The sequence below is a fragment of the Zosterops lateralis genome (genome assembly GCF_965231275.1).
Source record: "Zosterops lateralis genome assembly, chromosome: 11".
Taxonomy (NCBI): domain Eukaryota; kingdom Metazoa; phylum Chordata; class Aves; order Passeriformes; family Zosteropidae; genus Zosterops; species Zosterops lateralis.
In genome coordinates, this window is record NC_139771.1 from 17,255,940 (window position 1) to 17,273,297 (window position 17,358).

Here is a 17,358-nt window from a genome sequence, read left to right on the forward strand (position 1 = left end):
TCCAACTACATCTTCTATCTTCTACCTTAAATAATATTTTCCTTTCACAGCACTAAGTTCACACCCACCCCCCCCCCTCCCCAGAACTATTTTTGAGTCTTTTCTCAAAGAGAACCAGAGCACACTGTTAGCGGAAAATTTTATTTTACGCTGACCCGTGCTTTTTACAGTTTATACATATCTTACAACTAGAAACCAGGGGGTTTAATTTCACTGTGATAACCATTTCACCTCATATTAAGGATCATTATAGCCCTTAGTAAAATGTAAGCACATAAATTAGAACAAACAGTGTAGCAGGAAAAAAAATAAATAGAACTAACCCTTCTCTCGTGTGATTTTGAAGTGGGATTTTGATCATGGGGTGTGAAGTGAGTACCAGAGTAATCTATTCCTCATCCAAACCCACCTACATCCACAGAGGCCTTTCCATCAGCAGTTCAGCTCCCTCTGAACACTACACTGAGTAACCTTTAAATAACATTTCTTCATACTTGCATATGCAGTGAAAATGAGAGCTAAATTAGTTGCTTTCATGAGGAATGTTCTAAAATAATAAATTTAGACAAAAGTGAGTACTAGAATTCTAACCTAATTCCTTTCATTCTGCACATTACTCTTCTAGGCAATCTCAGTAAGAGCAATGAATTAAGTGTGTTCAAGCAGACATTAATGTTTCTTCAAAACAAGCATACAATTCTATCAAAGATGAGCAAACCAGGATATTTTAAAGTCTGTTACCTTCCAACAGCCACTTTGTTTTCTAAGGCTTTGATGATTAAGACACAGAAGGCCCTCTGATTCTTAGGTGACAGTAAAGGCTGCACTACAAGGGAAATATAGAATCCAAAAATAGTCAATACAAATATTTACATCTACTTTAGTAAAATTTAAAAACCTAATACCTTTTGCATTTTTACATCTAAAACAGTTAATGCTGATTGCATGTTAGAATTTCCCTTTTAGCTAAGCTTTTCCTGGAAACCAAGACTGCCCAAGACATACTCAGAACTGCCTGTCAGCCCTTCAGGAGCATCTGCTCACATTACACAGGAAATGTTACCTTCAAAAGCACTGGCAGCAAGAGATCCCAATAAAAGTTCAAAGGATAATTTATTTTTCTTTGCTGCTGCATTTTGCCTGCCAAGATTGTAAAAAAAGGTGAAAACCAGGAAGTTATTGATTCGCTGTAGTAGAAAAAAGCTGAACAGAATTTCAAATCTTTGACCATCACAAAAAGCTGTTTTCTTAAGAAAAGGCTGAACTTGTACATCGTAATTCTAAATCAGTAAAATTCCACCAAGTGTTTTAATATGGACTGATTTTTGCTTAGCTTTGATTGGTCTGGGGTTTTTCAGAAATTTAGAACAACTAGGCATGCTTTAATACGAAGGTGAATTGTTAAATTCTGAGGTTTTTAGAAGAAAAATTGTACCACCATGGTTTCCAAAACTGAAAGGAAGACAACAAGAGGGTAATTCCCTCCCACCTCCCAATGAAAAAAAAAAAAAAAAGGAAGAGAAAAAAGTATTTTTATTAAAGCAGTTAGAAAATTCTATGACAGATGGGAAGTTGCAACAAATTTAAGTGTTCTGGCTCTATGGTTTTAATGAAATCCTCACAGAGTAACTTCCTGAATCTCAAATCAGACTAGGATTTTCCATGAACATTCCCTTGCCTATGTAACTTCAGTGACTAACTGTTTTCCCAGTGAGGAATAAATCCTTAACGCCCATAGTAAAATCATATTACCAAGAGGTATTTCTTCAGAAGCAACTCCTCATCCTTCACATCCTTTGTCTGTCAGGCCATTGAATACCCAAGCAGGAAAAGTGTTCCCAAATTAAAACGTGCATTGGTCTGGGAAAAAAACCCTCTCCCAACAGAGGCACTGGTGTGATAAGCAAAGAATTTCAACTGCCCAGTATTTCACACGAGTAGGTTCTGAGATGCAGCAAAATATTTGCTCTCTGGAATGCAGAGAGGAAGACGAAAGCTTCTTCTCAGCATTCCCAAGGGTCCCATTCAAACATTTCCTCTGACATTACCAAAAATGCAGCTCAACTCCAAGTCATGTGAGTGCTCTTTGACCAATACCTTGCTTAAGGAACGGCATGAGAAATACTCTGCAGCCACTGGAGAATCACTGGAAAACTATTATTAAGCCACAGTTCAATTTTACAAGAAGTCTAACCCTTGCTACTTATATAAAAGGAACCATGAGATCTGCAGCAATTTGTTTTTTTAAAAAAATCAGTTTCCTGCATTCTTCTGAACTGTTCTAGCTACTGTTAAAAATCAGCTACTAAATCTAGAACAGATATTTAATAGTTCAGATTTCTGGTGTTAGGAGTAGAACACATTTATCATTACAAGCAGAGCTGCTGTCTCCAGACTGCTCATGAGAACATAAGCAATATATAAGATGAAGCTGTAATTTGAAGTCTCATCTGAGTCTCACACTCTGCTTTAGAGGACTTAGAGTAAAGCAGTCAGACTAATCAGATTTGTCTAAGAATAATCACCCTGACACATTCAGATGTTGTAATCACAAATCTAAGATTTTTCCTGTCACAAAAATATCCACCAATGATGCTTCAGACAGCAAGTCCTGCTACTTAGTTATTAAAAATTACTTGATGAGATTTTAGAAAAACTCATATAAACACTTGAGAAAGACTTCCAATGTGATTTTCATAGATTTAACAAAGATTATGAATCAAGGGCTGCTTTAGTACTACTCATGCCTTCCAGTTCTGTCTCGCAAGGTAATAACCATAATTTCTGCTGTTTATATAAAATGACCCACCATTTAGCAAAAACTTAAATACAGGGATGACTGAAGAAAAAGAAAATTAAATATTGCACAAATAATTTAACTGCAGACAGAACAGGACACTTAAAGCATTGATTCTTCTGTCAACATATGAACTCTATTATATAGTCACATTTTCTATAATACAGTTTTTTTTTTACAGGACATTTAAATGCAGCATTTACATAAACAGTTATCTTTACAGTCCGTCACCATACAGTGTTAAGAGTTCCATGAGGAATTAATTTTGTCTTTGCTTTAAAAGTTCATCTATCTGAGTCTTGTACATGTTTTTCACATCTTCCAGATCCAGCCGGAGCTCCTCAGCCTCCTCTGCCTTCTCCCCATACATCTGGAGGATGGTGTTGTACCTCTGATCCAAATCCTGCAAGGACACACCTGGTTATCTCACTGGAGTTCAGCTGCAGAAAAGCTGCTGCTGGGACAGGGTTTTACACCACCAGGGGAAATAACTGCAGCATTACCTTGTCAAAGTGAAGTGCACAGTAAACTCTTCAAAAGTAAATTGTGCTTTGAATACAGCTAGATTTATATTCTAGATGTTAAAGACAGACATCCCAAAGATCTTAAAAAGAGTTAGTGCTGGCTTCAGAGGACATACTGAAACACCTTGAAGTTCAGTTGCTATAAGCATTAAAATCAGTTATAAAACTACACTGGTTTACTACAGGAATGACCAGTTTGTCATTGAACACTCTGTATCCAAAAATTATTCCAAAACTTTCTCAAATATTTCAGTTTCAATTCAATAGATTTCAATTATTTGTCCTATTCCCTGAATATGTCTCTACTGGAGACATATTCAGCTTCAGCATCTAGCTCGTAAACCCATGCTATTTATCAAAAACACTTCCTCTACTAAATAATCCAGTTCCAGACAAGTGTCTAAATGATAGAAACAAAAATGGCTTTTCCCTGATTCAGCACACAGTCTTAGGCACAGCACCTGTTTCCAACAATTGTGTTTTGAAGTGACTGCCTAACCATGGAGTGGGCATTTTTAGATTCTACCATATAAAAGAAAAATCAAAAAACCAAGTTCTTCAGTCACTTATGCTTAGAGACAGATTTGAATAGATTCCTAAACTGATAGGACTATTCCTAAAGAAATGCAATTATTTGCATTTTGTGCTGGATTTACACCAGAAATGCACTTACCTTTAACTGTGTGCGCAATTTGGGTATTTCCTTCACTTTTTCTTCCAGTTCATCATTTTGATTTGTTAATTTAACCAGTTCTTCTGCCATTATTGATCGAGTTTTCTCCAGGTTTCCAATTTCCAGCTAAGGTAAACACACATAACAAGCAGGAGAAATAAAGCATTTATTGTATTTATAAAATACAGTGTCAAAATACACATGGTATTTTATAAATACAATAAATAGGCTTATTTATTTATTTATTAAATAAATATTTTATTTATTATTAAATAAATAATTAGGCTTATTCTTAAGCCAGACTGTGAATCAGCACATCTCAGATCCACTCTTTCTCCTCAAATCTCAGTGTCTTGGGTTTTTCTACTTTTCAGACAGACAGGTTTTCTGGATAGCTCCTTGCCAAAACAAAAAAGGAACCAACCATTCTTTCTTGTGCTCATCTCTACACAGCTGTGCTGGTTCACAGAATTCTCCTACCACTGACCAAGCTTTCTGAAAAGATACCTGTAGATGTGAAATCTCTCCTTCTCTTAGTTTCAGCTGTGACTGAAGATTTTCAATTATACTTGAACCTGATCCCATCCTTATTGCATCATAGAGATTGCTCCCACTGGTAGCAATTGGTCCAAATGAGTGATCGTGAGGATCATCCTATAAAAAGAAGGTTAGAGAAGCTGAAAATTAGATAAAAATATGCCCAGTTTGGAATATCCCCTTTCCTAAATATGACATCATATAAGACTTAAAATTCTACTGTGCTAGGCAAGCATTTCAATGTTTAAGCTTGCTTTTAAAACAAAAGCTTGAGATGAATAGGTACACTTTGGGATAGCTCCCTACTGCAAGTTCTCCTGACACTTATACAGGTGCCATTTAATGCTGACAGCATGAACTGGACTGACAGGGAAGGAGCAGCAGTAGGAGACAGCAGAGTACAGCAGTCAGTGATGCTGCCTGGGAGCAGGTGTGCCCTAAACCAGGAGTGCAAGTAAAAATAAATCAATTGTTTTACAATCACAGACATATTGCAAGCAGATTTTAGATGTTTCTGCAGAGGATGTTACCTCATCTAAGGCCAATACATTCCTGAAGAGTCATTTTCTACATTACTAAAAGTTCTTGAGGAGGAAAGTAAGTGGTCTGTCAAGAAGAAAAAAGCCATTCTAGGTGATCCATCCTACCTGTGAGAGGAAAGAGGTCTGAAGACCTGCCATGTCCACCCCACTGATGGAACTGGAGCGGGACATGGAGGGGGTACTTGATACAGTTTCAACCGTAAATGACTTTCGGTCCTGGAAAACAAACACATCCAATATCACCAGTTAGAAAAAGAAAAAATGTGCACAACCATGCTAAAAGAGATTCTAGAAATAGCCTCTCTTTTTTCACCAACAGTTATAGAACACTATGTGACAGATTTTCTACTTGCCCCATACCCAAAACATATGAAAGTTCAACACCAAAGAATTTCTGTGCTGTAACACAGCCTTTCTTCAAGATCCCAGACCTTTCAGGAAATCAAGACAGAAGCTGCAAATTACACCGAAGAAAAGTTCTCTTTCAAGTAGCCAAGATAGACTCAGGGGCAATTTTGTATGTCCAAATGTATCACAGAAAGAATATCTCACACCCAGAACAACACCTCTTCTTAGAATTAATGTTAAGGCCTTTTTCTTCATATTAAATAAAGTGTATGAATTAAATTCCAGGATTTTTCACATGCTGTTACTGATACCTCTTCAAAACAGACTGGCCCCTTTTTTCAGGCAGTATCTGCAAGCAGGTTAACCTCTGAAGGGGAAAGCACTTAGATTTTAGAACTGGAGACAGTAACAAACAACCAACAGAAATAGTTTTACTTGAATAGTAGCTGTTAATTAGTGGTAATGAATTTAATGACTATTGAAGATTGGTCTGTGACCTGTGACTTCAGATGGAAAGCATGAGGAACATTGCACAGAGTCATGTGAAACAAAGCAGGAATCCAGTGGAAGCAATGCTGGTAGTGTAAGCAAAGAAAACAAGTAGCTTCAAAAGAGAAAGGATCCAAGAGTGCTCAAAGAACACAGGATTAAGACAATAATCCATATTTTACCTCTTCTCAGGTTAAATAGACTATTACTCAAAACTTTGTGAATCTAACACAACATCTATTTCACTAGAAAGATACTGCCAGACACTAGCAGTTGCAGGTATAGATATCTACTAAAATAAAGACAATATCAGTAAGACTTAGAAGTGTTAGGTTTTGGCACCTTCTCCTTTGCTGCTTCTTGCACAAGAATAGCCTTTTTTCTCTCCTGTTCAACCTTCATCTTCTCCATTTCTAACTGAGTAGCCAGCAGTGCCTGCAAAGATAAACACCAGCTGTTAATCTCTTGTTAGCTCAGATTTCAACCATAAAACAGAGATTAATGCTGAACTAGGCAATACCTTTTCTTTCTTTGCATCTTCCAAGGTTTTTGCATACTCATCTTTGAGCCCTTCTAGTTCAACCTCATACCTATATCGAGGGAGGGAAGAGGTAAAGTCACTAAAAAACTATTGCCTGTAGATTCAGATGCTTTTAAAACAAACACAGCTGCAAGGCTACAAAGTGTTATGAATGTAATAATTTTCAATCTTTAGCATGAAACAAAATATCCTTAACAACATTTTTGTAACATTCTGCCAACATGTTGCAGAGTCATATCAACACTGCATTTCACTACAGTTATGAAGAAATGCTCTTTACCAAAAATGAACTCACCTGCTGTTTTCATTTTCCATTTTCTTCAATTTGTTTCTCTCCACTTCCAGCTGAGCCTGGAGACGGGTATTTTCTTGCCTTAAAAGACTGTTTTGAGATTCACAAGAAGACATCTGGATTTTATTAGCAAGAAGTTCTTCTGTAGCAGCTCGTTCTCTCTCAGCAGCTGCTGCTAGAAGAGTTTGAGACTCACCTAATAGTAAGAAACAACATGGAATTGAACCTTTTTTGAACAAACATCTAGAATATGAGCCATTTACTTACACATCGAAATTGAATTTGAGAATTTTTTTATATGCAATTAATCTTTCTTAAAAAATACATCTTGTTTTCTTTCATAAAGGAAATTAAATATTTTCCACGCACAGACAGAGGATCAAAGCAATGCAGAATAAAGAGATTTCAAACTCTTTCAGAATGCAGTATACAATTACAGATTGCCTCCAGAAAGGAAATAATTTCTTTGGGTCCACCTTTGGGCTTTTAATGTATTTTTCATTTAAAACAATAGGCTACTACTGAATCAAACAATATATGTATGACCTGTCCAAGAACTTTGGCGTAACCTCCCCAACACCATTTCCTTACAGGAAAGCATTTGGTGCTTATCTCTCCTGACCCACCATCTACACATTGGGCAACTGTTAAACCCTTTTACATTTCCCTTCATGCATCTCACATCTTCACCCAGAGCCTCACAGTTCAGTCCAAGCTGAACTATCTTACCCAGCCTGTCAGAAAGGTTCTTCTCCAGTTTCTCCCACGCAGAGGTCTGTGCCCCCAGCGTGGCCTGCAGGTTCTCGATCTGCCGCAGGAGGGGTCGTGTGGCTGAGGTGACACTCTGGCTCAGCTCTTGGTTCCTGCTCTCTGCTTCTTGGAGTCTCTGAAATCACAGATCAAATATCATTAAAATTAAAAGATGGATGGAAAGATTCATACAGAATTCATCTAAGTAAACAGCAGCTGCTTTACATTCTAAAATTATTGCTTCACAATGTAATATTCGTGTGGTTCAAACTCATGGTAAAGTGTGAAATTCCAAGAGAGAAGTTAAATATTTTTAGATACGTAATAGAGCAAAGGGCCAGAAATTCCAGAGCTCTGGACATAATTTGAAACATTTTGGCAACAATCTATATTCTGGCCCTTAAGAACAATAAAAATATTATTAAGAAGCAGATACAGAGTCATTCTAAAGTGTATTTGCCAGTAATTTTAGACAACCACCACAAAATCAATGTCTGTATTTTGTCTCGTATTTAAAAAGGACAGCATTCTATTTAAGAGGCACCATAAAAAATTATGATTTTTTCCACTATGTGATGTAAAAAAACATTTTCATTAATATTTTTATTGCTCCTCTGTAAAGGACAACCACTGCAGGTAACCAGGAAAATAAAGCCTCTCTTTCAGGCTGTTCATGTCATGGTGGCATTTTATTTTTGCAGATGCAAGTTGGCATCATCTGTTTGTTATAGTACCTGTTGTAGTTCACCAATTTCCTGCCGTAAATAATCTTCTTTTCTTGCTGCCTGTTGCTCTGCACGTTGCAGTGCCAGCCTCAGGTCTGCCACCTAAATAAACAAGAAATTGTTACTGAATTCTTGCCAAAATCATCACCTATTCCTTCCCACAGCCCCACACAATTTTCAAAGAGTGTTAGTCAGGATATGTTTGTTTACAAGTAAAGGCTTCATTTTTGCATGCACACAAATAGTTACACTGATATATCACTAAAAATCCTAAGAGGTCAGAGTACTACAAACTTAACACAGAGCCTCTCAAAGTGATTTCATTTAGACAAGTAAAATTAGAAGTAATTTTAAATAAAATTAGTATTAGCACAACCAGCCCTTAACATGGAACCAGTTCCATGGGGAAGAAATCCTCTGGGTGTTTGCTGAGTACACAAAAGCAAGTTCCACCCAGTTCATTACATCAGGTGTACACAGCACCTCAGTACAGGAACTTGTTGAATTAAAGAGTTTATTGACCCCATTTCAGACCCACCTGGATTGCCAAAGCCTCCTGCTGCTGCCGAGCCTCCTCCTGGGCCTTTTCCAGTGCTAACCCAAGCTCTTCCTTTGCCTTCATTTCCCGACTCAGGGCTGCTTCCTGAGCCTCACTGTCCTTGGTAGCATTAGCTTTGTGAAGATCTGCAAGTTCCCTGGGGAGAAAAAAAACAACCAAACAAATAAACAAACCCCAGTATATTTAAATGCCAACAGCAACTTGGCAAATAACTTTGTTACATTTAAATATTTCACAAGCATTGCACAAGGAAGAGCCACAATCTGAAGATGTGATTGCTTTGCTTACTTGTATGCGCTGTCGAGTGCTGCCTGCACACTCCTATTCCTTTCTTCCAGTTCCCCCACTTCTGCCTGAAGTTTAGCAAGGTCCTTTTCTTGTCTCTCCACAACACTGTTCAGCTGTTTAATGCTGTCTCGATGCTGCTTCTCAAGGTCTTCCTTGCCATCAAGCACCTGTCAGTGCAAACAAGAAACATGAAACAAAGCCCAGGGTGTGGGGCTGACAACACTGAGGACAGTGATAACAGTGGCAGCCAATTTGGGATAAAATGACTAAAGTCATCTAACACTTGGCAAAATGAGAAAGGTTTTCCTTCCCTGCCTTCCCCAGAGGAGGGAGCTGCTCTTCACCAGTTTCAGACAACTCCACATCCTGAGTCTGAAATTTGTAAGGTCTTGATTCCATCACTAACTGCCCAAATTTTCATGGTACAGGTTTTCTAGATCACATGGTAACAGCAGTGCAAGTGCAAACAAGCAGCTGAGAAGATCCCTCACTGCAGTTTCACAAGGAATACACACATAAATCACAACCCAGAGCTCCAATAATGTGAAATGGTAAGATCCTGCACAGGCTGCCCAGAGAAACTGTGGCTGCCCATCCCTGGACATGTCCAAGGCCAGGCTGGACAGGGCTTGGAGCAGCCTGGGATAGTGGAAGGTGTCTCTGAGGGGAACTGGATGGGTTTTAGGGTCCCTTCCAAACCATTCTGGGATACTATGAAATAGACAAGTCTCGAGAAAACAAAAAGTCACTTTCTCAAGAGCCTTCCCAAAGGCAATTTTGCAGCTAATATAAAAAGCTTAAAAACAAAACAAAAACAAAACAAAAACAAAAACAAAACAAAAACAAAACAAAAAAAAAAAAAAAAAAAAAAACAAAAAAAAAAAAAAAAAAAAAACAAAAAAAAAAACAAAAAAAAAAACCACCAAACTCACCTGTTTTAAATGCTGCAACTCCTCTTCCAATTCCTTAATCTTTTTGCTCTGTTTTGTGTTAGTATTTTCTCTCTCTTTCTCTTTGGCTCTTAATTTCTTAATAATATTGGAATTGTGCAGCTGCTGTTTGGAAAGCTTTTCTCCTGTGAAGAAATTGAACATGAAGCTAGTGCATACTGGTGATATTCTATGGCTCCTCTCTAGTCACACCAGCCTTGCTCTTTAGTCCCATGAAAATAATAGTTCAGTAAATGTGGAAATACTTATTCTTACATATTTTCATGCAAGTTCTTAAGTTTAAATCTATCTTATCCTGAGATATCCTTGCTACACTGAGATAGGATAGGTTGTAAAATGCTTTGAAAATAAAGCAAGTGAGCTCATTATATTGGAAAAAAATTAAATTACCTTCTCATTTAGTATCTATATTTTACTTCCAAAATTAAATAGTATTAAAGTGTAGAAATGCTATGAACAATGCCCTCATTAGATTTCTTCTGAATGGAACAGGGAATGTTGCTCTGCACACCCTGGTTTTACCTCTCAGCACCTTTTAATGCATCCTGAAGGAAGCATCTCTCCAGTCATCTGAACCTGCCTGACCCCTCCTGTTGCTCTTTGCTTCTCACTAAATGCTTCAAACCTTCAGAAACATCCAACATGCTTCAAATTTAGCACTTTTTCCCCACACAAAGAAGGCTTGTATGCAAGGCCAGTACATTTCAAACTATTCTTCCTATTTTTGCTGCAAAAAAAAAGTTAATTCTCACCTTCCTCCATTAATCCTTTGATTTGCTCTTCTTTTTCTTTCAATAATTCAGCAGTTTCATTGGTATTTAGTCTAGTAGCCAATTCCTCTTTAATAGTCTTTACTTCCTAAACAACAGGATAAAATATTTAGGACTTTTCATTAAAACACACGTAGGGAAAAACACAGAGTGAGTTACACTGATCACCTTCTTCTGCTGCCCTTCCTCTCAAAAGGCTTTGCTTGGAAAACAATTTAGGTTGGAAGGGAACTCTGGAGATTATCTGATCAAAACAGATTGCTCAGAGCCATATTGCATCAAGTTTTAAAAACCTCCAAGGACTGAGACTCTGTAAATCCTCTGTACAATTTGTTCCAACTTCCCCATCCATTTAATTTTCTCAAAACTTTTGCAACAGACAAAACCCAACCTGTCCTATTCACACGTAGATACTGAATAATTTTTCTAGTTCAACTCACTGCTGTGTCAACACAGTGACAAACAGCTGAAAAATATTTGTTTTCCAGTTAGATTCAAGTTTCCTTTTTGCATTAAGCTAGAGAAATTAAATGCTGTGACACCAGGTCAAGAACATTTAAACCCCATAAACTTTGCTGTAGATTTCTCTGCTTGTTCCAAATCAATCTGTCATCAGCCCTTAATTTTCCTACCAGTTAATCCTCTAAAGAAGCCATTCCCACTCTTCACCCCTTCCTCCCACCCGAGGCCATTCTCCTTTATCAATGCAAACACATATTTGGTACAAGTTGAATGGGAGCACACATTAAATCTCTTTTTTTTTTCCCCAAGCCAGACCAACATAAATGAGTTCCCCAAGCTGGATCACAGCAAGAACACAGATGTGATCACCAAGTAACTCATGCTGGTTACTAACAGCCTCATGCTTTTCCCTGGGTTAATGTTTATTGTTTTTCCTCATGAAATTCAATTGTGTCATAAACTAATAAATATTAATTTCATTTAAAAAGCCAAATTACCTTTTTAGCTCTATCTCTCTCTTTGCAGGCTAGTTGGAGCTTCTTCTCAGCATCTGCAATTCGCTGAGCAAACTCCTCTTTAAGAGATGAAAGGGTGCTGCTCTCTTCTTTCATTCTGAACATTTCACTGCATTTAAAATTAACATTTCAGAACAGTTCCACAGTTAAGTGACACTCCAAAAAGTTTGCAACAGGTTGTCTTAAATGCTTTAAAAAAGTATTTTAGTTGTATTACACATGATAAGCTAAAGTCAAAAAACCTCACATCTGTGTTAGAAGTCCCAATCAAAGATCTTAATTCAGTAGTTTACCCATGACAACAACTAAATGCTTGATTTAGCTTAAATGTTTTTCCCCTTGATAAAGTCCTTTTTCATTAACCATAATCTGTATTGGGTAAATTATTTATTTTTTAAGTTAGGAACAATTTAGTCATTAAACAACAGCATCATATATCTGTAAATTTTATAACTCAATATTTGATCAATGAGCTGGAAAACACAAGTTTCCATTTTTTTCCCTTTTAACTTTAACCAAATTAAATACAATTTCATGTTTTCCCCTAAAACCAGCCCTTCTTCCATATTTTTGCTGTCTACATTTTAGTCAACAAATTACTTGGTAAATCAGGTTCATTTCTCTGTGTTAGGGAAGTCAGTCTCTCTTAATAGCTAAATCCAGTCTTATAATAAAGATCTTCATTAGTAACCAAGACTTATTCTCCACATTTGTCATTCCTACTGTTTGCTTATTGAAAAATCCTTCCCCAGTCCCCTCCCAAAAGAGATTTGGGCTCTAATAAATAACATGTCTTTAAAAAAAAAAATCCCATCACAGCACATGCAATCCTCATTTCCACCTTTCCCAAACAGTGCACATCCCCTGTAACCTTTGTTCCAGTCATAAAGCACCTTGTTTTATCTGTTATCTAAGATTTTATTACAGCAAAGGCACAGTTCCAGCACTGAGTGCATTTTATACTCACTCTTTGAGGTTATCATAAGCTTCTTCCAAGCGAGCCCTTTCTTTACTAGTACTTAATAACTGTGTTTCCCTCTTCTCCAGCTTCTCAGTTAATGAATCAATCATCTGGACAAGGTTTTATAGATAAAGATAAGATGAATGGGACAATTAAAGCACAAGAGGGGCAGGTTTTCCCTTTCCCCCACCCCATTCCCTCACAAGATTATTTAAAATTGAACTGGTCAATGTCTCCAGGAATTTGAGGCAGAAGTCAGTGAGGATTACCATGTCTCTGCCACACACCTGAGCACAAAGACACCTGTTTTCTACAGCTGTACACATCCTACTAAATCAGCACACGTGGCTCAAGGAAGTTCCTCAACAAAATCATCAACAGTGATATTTAATCATGCATGAAGTTTTTAACTAGAGCTGGTAGTCCATAAAACTTATGGCTTAACATTAAGCATTAAGACTCACAATGTTCTTTACAGAATAATTTCTATGGGAAGGTCTCTTCTAATGTTGTGAAACATTAGCACAAAGCATCAGAGTAGCCTCAGATGAGGAAAGAAAACTTTCACTCAAGGTCAAAAGCTCCAAGCTCACATCCTCAAAACAATTACTTAATACCAGATTTTAGAAAACTGAATATAGATAAATAACAACCATATAAGAAAATATACAAATAAAAACACCAAATAATTAAACTAACACATTTGACCTATTAGGCTTCTTGTTTACCACCCCTACTCACAATTCACAACAATGACAACCAGGTGGATGAGGGGAAACCCACAACTATCTGATCAGAAATTTCACCAGTACTGTTCCACTGCAGGGTATCAAGGACAGTTTTTAAAGCGTCAGATAGTTCAGCATCAATTAATTAATTCAAATAAGCTGATATAAGAGATACAGGACAATGGAAGAAAATGTCAGGAGTATCATTTGTAACTGAAAGGTTGTTTGCAATACATGTTTCAGTTACCTTTTTAAGCTCTTGCTTTTCGGTGTCCTCTTCTACCAATTGTTCCCCAGCACCCTGCTGGGGCTCGGCCTCCTCCTTCACAACCTGCTCTTCAACAGTTTGCACAGCAGCAACCAAAACAACATCTGGCTGCTCAGAATTAACAGGGGTTGCACTTCTCCCACTCTCTTCCATCTCAGCCTCCTCAGCATGCAGCACAGGAGCATCATTCAAGTTTTCAGATTTATTTTTCAGGGCGTCAATCGTTTCTGTCTTTGGCACGGAAGGACTGACAGCGACAGACGCCGAGGCAGAGGCTCTGCCTGATAACTCGTCATCTGAATTTATTTCACTGACACTCCTGCTGTCCAAGGACTGCACGCTGAATGAATCAATTCTTTCAAAAGCATCCGAGGAGCTGCAGCTCTCTGTCATTTTCTGGAAGTCATCTAAGCGATTGTAATCCGCACAGGCAGAGGTGGAGAGGAGCTGGAACGACGTCTGCATGAGGTGAAGGCTGGACTTGGAATCTGCAGCTTCTTGTCTGGAACTCACTGAGCTCTCACTTATCACACTTTCGTGGTCCAGAACTTCAATGTCACTCGTTGTGGAAGTGCCTGAGGAGAAGGTGCTGATGGGAGGTGATGGGGTATTGCTTTGTCTGTCCTCAGTCTTTCTCTCCTTCCCTTCCAAACCCAGGTCCTTCGTGCCTGCTCCAAGGGGCTGAGAAGTGCCCTCGGGGGCACCTGCTGCTCCATCCCCTCCTACACTGGATTTTTCAGTAGGAGAATCTTCTTCAGGTTCTTCAAAATTTAGAGCAGACACGTTTTTGTCAGTAGCTTCGCTTGTGCTTGCTTCATGCTGGGCATCAGATTTAAGCACAGCATCCTCTTCTAATTTCTCCTTGGGAATATCAAGGCTTTTCAAGTCCAGGACAGCTACAGAGGAATCCTTCACTTCTGCCTCTGTTGTCACTGCCCCTTCCAGCTGACTGGAGTGCTGAGACTCCTTTAAAGTGCTTTTCACCTCCTCTTTGGGTCTCTGTGATTTGGCTGGAGGTTTAGACACCACTGGGTTTTTCTGTATACTCTGGACGTCTGTTGGGGAGAGAAAGGCACTGAAGAAGTTTTCAGACTCATCCACCACCGTCCTCCTCACGGGCTTTGTGATGGCTGTGGGTGATACTGGCTGGTTCTGGGGTTCTGTGTTTGAGCTCAAGCCCCAGGAAGATGTGTCCCATCCTCCACTTATGAGAGAGTTTGTTCCTAAAAAAAAAGGGAAAAAGGGAGATAGGCAAAAAAAAAAAAACCAAAAAAAACCTACTTTGAAGGCTACATGCAAAAGCAAATGTGGCTCCTGCTCCCTTACAGGGAAAGGAGTCCAGGCAAAACAACCTGAAGAGCTGTAGTTAAGAGAATTATACTGATTAAAAAAGGAGGAAAAAATTACAAGGTCTTAAAAGTTATCTGCAAGTAGCACATAAACACTTCACACACCATTACAGAAAACAGAGGGGAAAAGCTTTAAGTATTTGCAGAATTCACAATGTAAGAAGGGTTCTTGCCCTTCAGTTTCTGAGAAACTTCATTTTTCCTCATACACCAAGCATCAGCATGGAGCTGACAACAAAAATCAGCAGCAGCCCAGCTGAGAATTTTCTTCTTCTGTGGAGAAATACTGAATTGTTCAGTTCTGAAGCTGCCCTAAAACATTAACAATTCCGATTATTGTGTTTCTTCCAGGTTTTCCAGGAGTTGTCAACAGCAAGAACAAGAATTTCAGCATCAGATTTCAGTAGCAGCTGAAGTAAGAAAGGGAAATCAGAAAACAACATCCAATTTTGTACCTACAAATATAATCTGGGTAAAATAACTATTTCAGGCTACTTAAAAACAAACCCACTCTATACAGCAACGTCTATTAAAAACACTGAGCTACAATATTTAAAGCTGGCTTCCACTTTCAGAACAGTTGATAGCTGTTGGCCTCAAATCTCAAATTCAGATAATGACTGTCTTCATTGCCCAAAATACTACAAATGTGTGATTTAGTACTACAAACATCTGACTTACTGCTACCTTGTCCATGATTCAACAGCTTCAGAAAAAGGTCTGAGTTAACTGTAACATTCAGAACATATTTGACATCTCTTAAAAACAAGTCCGTTTTCCCTGAAAAGCAGATGCAGGTTAATGTTTGCTGCTCTTCTTATGAATTACAGAACTACCATAAATACTAAGATATAAATCAAATTTTAAAAATGACTGGATAAGTCTAAAGCTTTGAGAAATTAAGCATGACAGAGTTTTCTATAAGCAATTTCTGCATTTTAAGATGACACCAGACCACTCATATGACTGCCAAGCCCTAAAGGGACATTCCAAACTGACCTTTGCTGAGCAACCAACCTGGAAATAACCTCCCCCTCCTCCAAATACACACAGTTCTTCTAGATATAGTTGTAACAATGACACTGATTCCAGATGACTTAGTTTCCCATCCTATTTTTTTATTATTATTATTCTCTTTAAGATATTATTTTGGGGGGAGCTTCTAGTAAGAGAAGCTTATTGCTCTTTCCTTTTTTGCTCTTTCCCTTCCAAACAGCAGCTTCGGGCTGGCCATTCCCTCAGGTTCTCCATTAGCACAGGTACAGGGGAGACACTTCCTCATAGCCATGACAACTTTTCCCCAAGCACAATAATTTCAGTAGATCCTGGAGGATTATGAACTGGAAATTTGAAAAGTGGAAATTTCATTTGGTCCACACGGACCAGACTTTCAGCTTCCACTCTGCCCTTCCTGTTGCACAGAGAGAATCCATGCAAGCCTCTGAAAAAAAGCCTTATTTCCCCCTTTTTTTTTATTATTGAGCAGCTTGTACCAATATTGACCAAATTTTTACCATCTTTTTACCCATCAGCAAAAAGAATATAAACAAATAAGGCCTGGAGAAGCAGGGATATGAAGCTCAGTGTTATCCATGCGATAAAAGCAGGGCACTGGTGACACCAGCTGGGCTCTGGGCTTCGAGCCGGTGTCTCCCCTCACGGGGGGCGCGGGAGGGAGCACAACCTGGGTTATATAAATCAGGGGGGTCTATAAACTCTGAATTATATAAACTGAGGGGGGGGACTGTGAGTTATATAAACCAGGGGAGGTTTGGGCGGGAGGGCCGGTTAAAGCTCCCCAGGGTAAGGGCAGGAGGACGCGGGGAGGGGAAGGCCCCGGGGGCCGCCCGCCCTTACCGTCACCGTAGTCGGGGATGACGGCGTCGGGCCAGGGGCTCTCCTCGGCCTGGATGTCCAGCACCCGGTCGATGGACTTCTGCGCCTGCGACAGCGCCTGCTTGGCGAAGCTGGACAGCTGCGAGGCGTTGAACCAGCTCATGGTGGGCGCCCGTTCCCCGCAGGAGCCCCCGCTGCCGGCGGGCCGGGGGGGCCGGGCCGGGCCGGGCGCGGCGCTGGGGGAGCGGAGCGGAGCCCAACGAGCGGGGCCCGCGCAGGCGCCGCCGGATCCACGTCGCACCCGCGCCCGGCGCAGCCGCGGCCGCCCCGACACGTCCGGGAGGCGGGACCGGGCACCGCGACCAGGCCCCGCGCCCGCCCTCAAAGCACCGCCCCAGCGAGGAAAAGCTTCGGCTGCAGGGCTGGGAGAGGCTTTAAGGACTGTCCGGTTCCA

The 17,358-nt window shown here is 39.4% G+C and overlaps 1 protein-coding gene across 1 annotated transcript; it reads right to left on the bottom strand.

The window, feature by feature from the left end:
* Window positions 1-139: 139 nt before the first annotated feature.
* Window positions 140-17,067, bottom strand: TMF1 (TATA element modulatory factor 1; the record flags this gene model as incomplete). Its single annotated transcript, XM_083869552.1, has 17 exons — window positions 140-3,200; window positions 3,995-4,120; window positions 4,502-4,648; window positions 5,179-5,289; window positions 6,253-6,345; window positions 6,431-6,500; window positions 6,747-6,939; window positions 7,473-7,629; window positions 8,228-8,320; window positions 8,757-8,913; window positions 9,066-9,232; window positions 9,998-10,140; window positions 10,768-10,873; window positions 11,745-11,871; window positions 12,730-12,833; window positions 13,699-14,942; window positions 16,926-17,067. 17 exons carry the CDS (start codon window positions 17,065-17,067, stop codon window positions 3,057-3,059), a joined length of 3,324 nt encoding a protein of 1,107 aa, XP_083725678.1. The 3' UTR covers window positions 140-3,056.
* Window positions 17,068-17,358: the final 291 nt, after the last annotated feature.